We start from the raw sequence: 11368 nt of genomic DNA on the forward strand, positions 1-11368 counted from the left end.
GATCCTGGACATTCTTAACGCGACAGTAAATAAGGCAATCATCCGCAAATAGACGCAATTCAATGTTAGGATTCAATTCATTGGCAATGTCATTTACATATAATAGAAACAGAATTGGTCCTAATACCGAACCCTGTGGTACACCGGATAAAACAGGTAATGAGGATGACCTTTCGCCTGCTATTTGAACAAGTTGTTTTCTATTTGCAAGGTACGCATGGATCCATTGCACAATTTGTGTATTGACTCCAAGTTTATACAATTTCTCAATAAGTTTTATGTGACACATACGGTCAAAAGCCTTCGAAAAATCAATTGCTATAACATGAATTTGTTCGTTGTGGTTAATTGCGACGCCGAAAGCATGAGACACCTCAAAAAACTGCGTCACCGTTGACAGACGTTGGCGAAAGCCATGCTGCTTACTGTAGAATAAGTTGTTATTTTCTATATATTCAACCAGATGTTTCGATATTATGTGTTCCAACAATTTACACGCGGAGCATGTAATGGAAATAGGCCGATAGTTTTCCGTCAATAACCTATTGCCCGCTTTAAATATAGGTACGATGCGTGCAAGGAGCCAATCTTCTGGCACACCTCCGATACGGAATGATATTGCAAAAATTCTAGACAAAAAATGTGATATCCATTCACAATAACGCCTCAAAAACTCATTGGGTATCTCATCGGGGCCACAAAATGTTTTGGTATCCAGTTTTAACAACAATGCTAGAATGCCTTCTCCAGAAAGTACAATATCATTTCTATGTTCACACAGCAACAAACCATCGCTCGGATTTATGGGGTGCCTAGTACTGCGAGGTGTAAACACAGAGTTAAACATACTGTTAAAAGGCTGTCTGATCAAAGCTGGTTTAGTGCAGACATTTCCGTCTACCTTAATTTCATTAATGTTGCACGTAGAACCAGATAAGCAATTCCAGAATTTTTGAGGCGAGTTTTGCAAGTAATCCACCAGTGTTGTTGAAAAAAATGCCGCCTTTGCGTCTTTTAATTCCTTTCTAACTTGTGTACCGAAACTGGCTATTTCAGCACGTCGCTTTGGCATCCTTCTACGTGCACGATTCAGTCACCGCTTCAAATTAATGATGTTTCTAGTTACCCATGGACTGGGTTTTCCTATGCGCTTGATTTTCTTGGGCACATATTTTTCTAAACAGTCGCGAACAACTGATACAAAGTATCTCCAAACCCTATTTATGTCATTATCAACCGGCATATTATCAAGAGCCCGTTCTAAGTAGTCAATAACCAACGTGTCGTCAGCCCGATTAAAATTATACACATATAGAGAGGGATTCTTTTGTAATTGCGTGTTTCCTATGCTTAAAGTTGCTACTACTGTTTTATGATCTGGTATGCCTTCCTCAATGTCAATATTATCATTAAATGTTCCGTTAGTCAAAAATAACGAATCCAGCGTAGATTGATTTTGCCCCTGTGCCCTGGTCAGCTCATGAACTACCTGAACAAAGTTATGCTTAAGCATAATCTCGAACATTGGCGCTAGGTTTTTCTACTGGCCCCGTAATTCTCGCATCCCAATCGACACCTGTTAAATTAAAATCCCCTGTTAAAATAATTCTACTTCTGGCATTCCTTATGTTATTTAAATCCTCGTCAAGCGCACACAAAAATTCAACAGGGCTTCCGGGGGCTCTATAGATAACGCCAACTAGCAAAATGGTATTGCCAAGAAATAGTTTGCACCGCACACTTTCATGCCCGTTTAAGGATGGCACAGTTTCATATCTGAGTGGTTTCTTCACTAGAAGGGCCACACCACCGCCTCGTGTTGCTCTATCTTTGCGGATTACATTGTAAGTGCTTGCAAATACCTCATCGTCCTTCACGTCACTGTGCAACCACGTTTCTGTTATGGCAATGAGCTCTGCGTCGTGAAGCAATAACAAGTATTCAAGCTGTTCTACCTTATTCACGATGCTCCGTGCATTAATGTTCAATAACCTTATCTCGGGGTGCCTTTCGCGTCAGTCAACTTTTTCGGTGGCAGGGGGCCCTTCTTTGCACAGTCTCGATCATGCGCACATTCTGCTCAAAGTCCCATGTGTAAGCAGTGGCTATTGATGAAAAGCTTATCGTGAACAAGACTGACCTTTGCGCCATCGCGTTTATCAGTCTGAGCCGATTTCCAAAGTAGTCTTCTTTTTGAGACTGTTTCCGGCGAATAGTCGTCAGAAACACCAATTTTCGTTCCTTTGAGTTTTTTGCAATTCCTAAAGATTGCCACCTTTTCATTGTAATCGTACAATTTTAGGATAACAGGTCTACTGCGTGATTGTTTCTTTTGACCAAGCCTGTGTATTCTTTCAACTGATAAAATCGTGACGCCAAGTTTGTTGGAAAAAATATTTTTTACAACTTGCTGCTCGATATCTTCACGCGTTTCGTTTTCAGTCTCGGGAACACCAAATACAATAACATTATTCCGTCGTGCCCGGTCTTCTAATTTAGTTAGTCGCTGTTGCTGATACTGAACTGTTCGCTTAACGTCTTCCATCGTTATTTCTAGAATTTCCGGCCGAGCACATTGACTCGTAATTTTTACTAGGCTCTCTTCCAAATTGGCGAGCCTGTTGTCCATTTGAATTTGCTTATCCAGAATTTGTTTCAGCGTTTCTTCCACAGTTGGGCCAGGGTTTGTTTCAACGTCCCCGGAAAGCAAGACCTTTAGACCTAACCACCACATGCTCAAAACTTCAACACACTTCACAGGGAGTGGCAGCACCAATAGACATAGGCAGTTTGACCGTGGACGACGCAACGAGCTATGGAAAGAAGAATGATAGGTGTAACGTTAAGGAATAAGAAAAGAGCAGATTGGGTGAGGGAACAAACTCGAGTTAATGACATCTAAGTTGAAATCAAGAAAAAGAAATGGGCATGGGTAGGACATGTAATGAGGAGGGAAGATAACCGATGGTCATTAAGGGTTACGGACTGGATCCCAAGGGAAGGGAAGCGTAGCAGGGGGCGGCAGAAAGTAAGGTGGGCGGATGAGATTAAGAAGTTTGCAGGGACGGCATGGCCACAATTAGTACATGACCGGGGTTGTTGGAGAAGTATGGGAGAGGCCTTTGCCCTGCAGTGGGCGTAACCAGGCTGCTGATGATGATGATGTTAAATTTGACCGTAGTCTTGATACATGAGAGTAATAACCAACCTGTAAAACAAGCCATGCGTGGTTATGCGCCATTGCCGCTGCCGTGCTGCCGCCCCCACTGCAGTGGGGGTGGCATAGGAAAGAATAAATGCAGTGCCATAGGAAAGAATAAAAAGTACACGCGTCAATACTTCTTGCCAAGGAGCACGGGCGAGGGGGGGGGGCAGGATTAAAAAAAGCAGAGGGTGCGAATTGCCCCCGGGCAGACTGAAAACTCTGCGCCAATATAAGTACCATTCTTTCTCCTATATAATTTGTTGTCAGCCTCTGGATTTGACTCTTCGTGAACCATAGCCGGTCAGTAAAACACTCGTAATGCTTCAGACACGGAACGCGTGACCCTGCATGCGTTAGGATTTGTCTTGTTAACTAGACAGCAGCATAGTTCCCGTGGCTTCAGGATACTGCTCGACTGGTCGTAAATGACATATGATCTCCAATGGTAGATTTATTGACATTGTATTACGCAAAAACTACAATGAACCTTGGTTGTATAAGAAAAAAAGAAGTTAACATTTGACATTTCGTTCAGTCATCTGCTTTTTCATTACTTCAGAAGGACTTCAGTTTGGCTTAGTTGGTGTTTACTGCATATCATATTGACCGCAAATAAAGACGGGGACCGTGTCGTTGGTGTTCTCTTCCGCTGTCCCAGTCATTTGCGGTCAATATGGCAAGCTTTCTTTTATTAGATGCAGCTGCGGGTACTTAAGTTTCTGAACGATAATAAAGAAATGGTACCGCATTAGGCGTCGATCTTTCTTAGGGCTGATGACCGTTTTATTAGTTTTGCCATAATTTTACCTATGTCCGCAATTGTTACGGTACTATCCTCGACTGCATCTATCTTCGCGGTGTATTTTTTTTATTTCGAAATTGTCATATGTTTTTTGTCTGTGTGTGTAAGTACACCTCGGTCTCTTTATTCCTGTTGTTTGTGGCGCGAATGGTGGCGGACCCAAATCTCTACGCAGAGATGGTGCACAAGGAAGTGGTGATGTTCCAGCCCAAGCTGCGCCAGATCAGCGCCGGCATCTCGGGCCTCGCCCAACACCTTCAGCGCAAAGCGAAGGTCCCCTAGGCTTCCCTGTCGGGGCATCGAGTGGCGATGCCTGTAAGAGTGCTTTGACTGTTAGATGAATAGTGTGCTCGTGTGTAAAGAAAGACATTAAACGAGCGCGTGGTGGCGCACGCAGCTCCGCACCTGCCATCGTGCCCTTTATATGGAGGTCAGTGTGGGATGCTATTAATCTGCATGTATAAATTTGTGAAAATAAAACAGTATTCGTTCTTATAGGAAAGCGTAACTACCGGCTTGTTCATGTGGGCGTGTTGTTGGTACATATCTTGTTAAAGTGCAGCTTCAACAAGCGCAGTACAGGAGACGGCGAATCAACCACAGATGAGCGCACTGGCTAACGACTATTGTAATCGCACCGCTGGCGCCAGTTATTGTAATCGGACCGCTGACACCAGTTATTGGAATCTCAGCGTTGACGCCCGTTGTGCAATCGGGTCGCAAGCCCCAAGGGTAGCGTTGGCCTGGCGGCCTGGGGCACAACTGGAAGCATCCTAAGGTCCGAGCAAAGCATGAGTCGACTGCTAACAGAACAACTTGTTTATTCTAGCATCGCAAAAGAGCGGCCGGTCAGGTCGACCGAAGTGGAGAGACGGGAGAGCACGCTTCTCGACGGAAGAATTCGGAGCCTCTCTCTTGGCGTCCGGGGGCAGTTGCTTTTATACTCTCGGAGTCGAGGGCAAGAAGGAAGGTCACGGGACGAGGACACGTGACGGCGGGGCACGGACACGCTGAGAGACATGTTGAGACGAGTGTAGTGACGCATCCGCCGAGCCGGCGCCGGTCAGACCTCCTCGCTTCACACTAGGGGAGCTCCTCTCCCCGGCTGCCGCGCTTTGACAAGCCTGGGCACCACCATGCACACACACACACGCACACTTGAAGACACGTGGCACTGAAACATGCCTGGACGCGCTTGGCGGGGAGGCGTTGCGGCGGCGCGGAACGGGCCAAAATGTCCGCCGCTTTGAGTGAAGCCCCGGCGTCCGTTGCATCCGCGCCGGCTATACCGTGTGTCGTAGGCGAAACGTAACACGACCAAATGCATTATTTCCAGCATCGGTATATAAAGACATGAGGAAGGAATACACATGAAAAGAAAAAAAAGGATGAGCACGACAGATATTCCGTTTGTTGATATAGGGATAGAGAGCATGCGTACCCGCGTGTATAGATGACTTAGAAAATCTCGCGTGCACGGTACTTTTAAAACGAACAGCATTCCTTGCACCCGTGGTTGGCGGACGCCAAGGCAGAGCTCTTCTCGCGCGTGTCGCCGTACACGGGCATTGATGTGTGGAATTTCCTGTGGTCCGCCGGGCCCATTCGCCAGTACGAAGCAAGTCCCGGACGGCAATGGCTCCTTTTGCAGGAAGTTCCATAGGTTCAGAGAAATCTCCGGATGTTTTGCTTGGGATTATTGCTTCTACATACGCCTTTGTCTAATCTCTATACAGTGTTTGCTCGGAAATCTCGCTTCTAAATGGCTCTTTGCGAGCGATTCCGGAACCGAAAAGGGAGAGTGCTCGCCCTCCCCCTTTCCCTGAGATATTCTTTACGGGGCTCAGCCCGCCACGCTCACCCCCCCCCCCCCCTAGACTGCCTCTGTCTTTAATTCCCGCTCCCCCATTCCTGTCATGGCTCCGTTTACTGCTTATTGTCGGCATGTGGGATAAACAAAAAGTTGGTGATGAATCCATCCCTTCCTTTCGTGTCTCGTGTTATCTGCCCCTTCTCTCTGATGATGCCGGTGGGTCAGATATGCAAAAAGTGGTGTTGGATGTACCCTCAGACATGTAGGGAACAATTTGGCAAGGACCCCACCGTATCCAGATTTCTGGACACGAGGGATGGATGGATGGATGGATGGATGATATGAACGTCCACTTTGGAACGGGGCGGTCGGTTGCGCCGCCAAGCTCTTGCTATTATACTGCCTAATGTCCTGCCTAGGTTAAAAAAGAAATTAAAAAAAAACGATACGGAATCCCACAACCAAATTTTCTGACCCCCTATGCGAACTTTGCTTTATTACGTCTCCGTTTTCTGTCGTTTCCCTATTTTTCTTCCACCAGTCTTCCAAACGCGTCTTACTAATCTCTATTGCAGACATGTTCATTTTCCCCCTGCTCCCGCTGAACCCAAGGGCTTCGAGGAGGCCAGTGGTGCCTAATTGAACCGCTGGGCAGATGTCTTCACGTTCTAATAAAGCATGCTCCAACGTTTCCCTAGCTTCACCGCAGAAGACATCGTCTTTAAGGTGGCACGACACTCCTGTCCGATCATACAGGATGTCGCCGCCTAGCCTGAAAAGATGACGCTTGCTGGTGCCGATATCTTGCGCGCCTGGAGCACGCGGGGGGAAAGAGCGGCAACGCTCAGGGCAGCACATGCTTCTTCTTCCTTCTTATATCTCGCTTTATAGTTGCGTGTTCTAGGGCATCCTGATCTCGCTTCGAAAAGTAATGAGCTTCCCTTTGATTTATCATAAATTCTTTGTTTCCTGATTTCGTTTTTTTTTCCTTTCAAGTAGTTACCCATGTCAGGTTTCTTTTCCGTTTCCGCCACCCATGAAGTTATATCAGCCTCTCTGACTTTCCGCTTGACGTTCTTTGTTGCTTTGTTGCCCACTTTACAGGCCGCATACTTGCTGGTAAGTTTCCTAGTTTCTTTCCTCCACTGTGAATCAATGTTTTTTCCTGTACAGATACCTAAACACTCTTCCAGCCCATTTACTTTCTTCCATATCGCTCAGTCGTTCTTCACAGGGTTTAGTTCGTGAGTGCCACCACGTGGCGTACTGACCTTAAGCTTTTCAAACTTCTCGCGGTGCCGCGTGATGACGTCAACAGAACAAAAATAAAATAATTAGAAGGCATTCCTGCGCATTGCACTTCGCGACAATGCTTGTCCCGCCGGCGTTATCAGTGTTCTTAATAAAGCGTAGCCGCTCGTCGCCTGGAAATGATTTATCATCGTAAGAATGTTTAGTCGCGACGAGCGACGATTGATTCGGGGCTTTTGACACGGTTTTTCTTTCTTTTCTTTTTTTATACTAAAGAGTAAACAGGCTAGGGTAATCGTCGGAAGCAACCCGCGGCAGCCTTTCTTCAGTCGGCACATATTCTTAACGTCCGAACATCGCAGAGCGTTTGCGAGAGACGCCGTTGTAGACGGGTTTCGATTTAGACTTATCGATTTGTGCCCCCACTTATTTCCCTAGCGACTTTGCTATCTCCACTCATAGAGTACCGCAGCAGCTGCAAATCGAGATGTGCATAACTACTTAGATGGATGCATGAATAAGTTGGTTTTGCACGATTAGGCAGAAGGCGCGCCACAAGAATTCTACAAACTGTCTCCGTGTGGTCGTCCGTTAACATGCTATGGCCGAAGCTGCTCGCAATATTGTTACGTGTAACTGCAGCTGAATGCTATTTACAATTTATTTACAAGGAAGCTAACGGAGGCCAAAATGGCGATGCTATATCAAGCCGGCACACACGTCGTCTTCTTTCTCTTCAGTGCAGCCACACTTTGGCGGCTGTTCCGTAGCATCACCCCCGGCGGTAGAAGCGCCGTCCCGGTGCTTAATCAACACATCCGCGGTGAAAGGTGTCTGGTATCGCTTTAGTCTCGCCACGTGAACGATGTCACTTGCAGCCGATGAGAACGCTGACAGCTCGGCGGGGATGACTTCATACGTGACATCGGTCACTTGTCGCACCACACGGTATGGGCCAGTGTAGCGCGACAACAGCTTTTCTGAAAGGCCCACACGTCGAATGGGTGACCAGAGAAGCACCAGGGAACCCGGAGTAAAGTGCACGTCGTGATGGAGGCAATCATAGAAGCGTCTCTGATGCTCCTGTGAGACCTCGAAAGGGGTGTGGGCGAGCTGGCGCGCGTGGTCCGCGTGTGCGATAGCGTCGCGGGCGTATTCAGTGGCTGAACGTGTGGCCGAGGGCAACAAAGTGCCTAAGGGCAACGCGGGTTCTCGGCCATATAGTGGATAGAATGGTGCATAGCCGGCGGTTTCGTGACGCGATGAATTATACGCGAGCGTCACATATATGGTATGTGAAGATCCCAGTCGTGGAGGTCGCTCGCAATGTACTTGAAAGCATGTCGGTGATGGCCCGGTTGAGGCACTCCGTGTGGCCGTTGGTCTGTGGGTGGTAGGACGTGCTGAACTCGTGCTTTGTCGAGCAGGAGCGCAGGATGTCCTCGACGACTGCCGACAGAAAGCTGCGGCCACGGTCAGTGAGTAATTGGCGTGGAGCACCGTGCACTAAAATGATGTCATAGAGCAGAAAGTCAGCAACGTCAGTAGCACAACTTGTCGGGAGGGCTCTGGTGATTGCGTACCGCGTAGCATAATCAGTAGCGACGGCGACCCATTTATTTCCGGAGCCCGGCCGAGAGAGGAAATGGTGCAAGAAGGTCTAGACCAACACGGAAAAAGGGTTCGGGTGGGATATCGATCGGCTGGAGACATCCAGCTGGAGCTGTGGAGGTCTTCTTCCGGCACTGACAGGGCTCACAAGCGGCAACGTAGCGCCGCACGGAGCGGGCGAGACCCGGCCAAAAGAAGTGACGGCGCACACGGTCGTATGTGCGGGAGACGCCCAAGTGTCCAGCCAAGGGGGCGTCGTGAAGTTGCTGGAGGACAGTCAAACGCAGGTGCGATGGAATGACGAGCAGAAGGTCAAGGCCGTTTGGATCAAAATTGCGGCGGTACAATGCCCCTTCCTTAAGGAGAAACATCCGGAGAGAGGCGTCGCCAGGAGTTTACTCCAGACGGTCGATGAGGGCTCGTAAGGAAAGATTGCGGCGTTGCTCGTTGCCGATTTGAAGCAACTGGGACACAGAAAACGCTAGTGATGGCGTCCGCATCAGCCGGCTCGTTGACGGGGTTGCGGGACAAACAATCGGCATCCTGGCGCAAGCGTGCCGTCTTATATGTCACAGAGAAGGTATATTCTTACAGGCGTAGCGCCCAGCGAGCCAGTCGTCCCGTGGGGTCCTTGAGCGAGGATAGCCAGCAGAGGGCGTGGTGATCAGTGATGACACAGAAGGGGCGTCCGTACAAGTATGGACGGAACTTCGCAACAGCCCACACAAGAGCGAGGCATTCGCGCTCTGTGATTAAATAATTGCGCTCGGCGGGTGATAGAATTCGGCTGGCATAGGCCATAACGCGATCATGTCCACGCTGGCGTTGTGCTAACACTGCTCCTATGCCGTGACCACTGGCATCAGTTCGAACTTCCGTTGAGGAAGACGGGTCAAAGTAGGCCAAAATTGGGGGCGTGGTAAGGAGAGTAGTCAGCTGCGAAAAAGAGGCGGCATGGTCAGGACCCCAAGAAAAGGGGACGTCTTTCTTCAAGAGGTCGGTAAGGGGACGTGAGATGGTCGCAAAATCCTTCACAAAGTGTCGGAAATAGGAGCACAGCCCTATGAAACTACGAACGTCTTTGGTAGACTTCGGAACAGGAAAATTCGTAACGGTGCGAATTTTGTCCGAATCGGGTCGCATGTCTCTGGCGTCCACGAGGTGTCCAAGGACGGCGATTTGGCGGCGAGCGAAGTGACGTTTTGATGAGTTCAATTGGAGACCGGCGCGGTGGAACACGTCAAGAATCGTTGAAAGACGGTCTAGATGCGTGTCAAATGTGGGCGAATAAAGGATGACGTCGTCCACTTGAACCCCTGAAGCAAAGAGTCCATCATTCGTTCGAAGGTGGCGGGCGCGTTCCAGAGACCGAAAGGCATAACCTTGAACTGATCAAGGCCGTCAGGGGAAACAAATGCAGTCTTCTCTCAGTCCATGTCGTCGACGGATATCTGCGAGGCGAAATGCGAAAACACCCGTGTGCTTAGATTTAGGTGCACGTTAAAGAACCCCAGGTGGTGAAATTTTCCGGAGTCCTCTACTACGGCGTGCCTCATAATCAGAAAGTGGTTTTGGCACGTAAAACCCCAATTATTATTATTATTATTATTATTATTATTATTATTATTATTATTATTATTATTATTATTATTATCATCTGCGAGTAGCCGGACCGTAAGTCGATAGAAGAAAGATAGGTGGCACCGTACAGGCAGTCTAGAGTGTCATCAATACGTGGCAAAGGGTACACGTCCTTCTTTTGTGATTTTGTTCAGGTGGCGATAATCTACGCAAAAGCGCCATGTTCCATTCTTCTTTTTGACAAGTACGACGGGAGACGTCCAGGGACTACAGGAAGGCTCGATAATGTCCTTTGCAAGCATCTTTTTGACTTCCTGTTGGATAACAGCTCGCTCCGACGCAGAAACACGATATGGACGTCGGTGAATAGGGTTGGCATCGCCAGTATTTATGCGATGGGTCACGACGGACGTTTGACCTAAGGGTCGCTTGTCAAAGTAAAAAATGTTGCGATAGCCTTCAAGAACGCGGCAAAGAGCTTCAGCTTGAGCAGTTGTAAGGTCAGAAGAAACCATCTTCTCAATGTCGACGTCAGTACCGTGCGATGACGTCACGGTATGGGCTGAGCTGTAACGATCTTCCACTGTGAATGGCTCGACCTCTTCATCCTGCAAAGCGATAATTATAGCCAAGGAGATCCCCTGAGGCAGAACTTGTGCGGTTAGCGCGAAATTGACAAGGGGAAGGCAGGTGCGGTTTCCAGTAATTTTCAGCACACTGTGCGGCACGGTAACACCATGTGTAAGCATAACGGCCGGAATAGGTGCGGCCACGTAATTGCCGTCAGGTACAGCTGGTGAGGACAACAAGTCGACGTGTGTCACAGAGTGAGGCAGTAGGCGAATGAAATCCATGCAGCTCAAATGGCTTGGAGGCGGGTCCACAGGGTCGGCAAGAAGAGGCAAGTCAAGGCGATGTGAGCCGGCGGAACAGTCAATGAGGGCAGAATGATTGGCAAGAAAATACAGACCGAGAATGATTTCGTGAGGGCAATGCTCGATGACGGTGAAGAGAACGACGGTGTGTCTCTCAGCAATGGTGAGTCGGGCAGAACACATTCCAACAATAGCGATAGTCCCTCCGTCGGCAACTTGTACAACTCGGT

At 48.3% G+C, this 11368-nt stretch overlaps 1 protein-coding gene across 2 annotated transcripts in view; it reads left to right on the forward strand.

Annotated features, from left to right (window-relative positions):
- p38b (p38b MAP kinase) overlaps positions 1 to 4438 on the forward strand; it is a 434540-nt gene extending 430102 nt beyond the window's left edge. Inside the window, exon 13 of one of the 2 annotated variants that reach the window (XM_065454289.1) lies at positions 4183 to 4438. In XM_065454289.1, the coding sequence (XP_065310361.1) occupies positions 4183 to 4289 (107 nt within the window). In that variant the 3' untranslated portion in view covers positions 4290 to 4438. The remainder of the gene's footprint in view (positions 1 to 4182) is intronic. The other variant, XM_065454297.1, reaches the window with a different exon arrangement.
- The last annotated feature ends 6930 nt before the right edge of the window (positions 4439 to 11368 follow it).

Source organism: Dermacentor albipictus, chromosome 6 (assembly GCF_038994185.2).
Source record: "Dermacentor albipictus isolate Rhodes 1998 colony chromosome 6, USDA_Dalb.pri_finalv2, whole genome shotgun sequence".
NCBI classification, from domain to species: Eukaryota; Metazoa; Arthropoda; class Arachnida; order Ixodida; family Ixodidae; genus Dermacentor; species Dermacentor albipictus.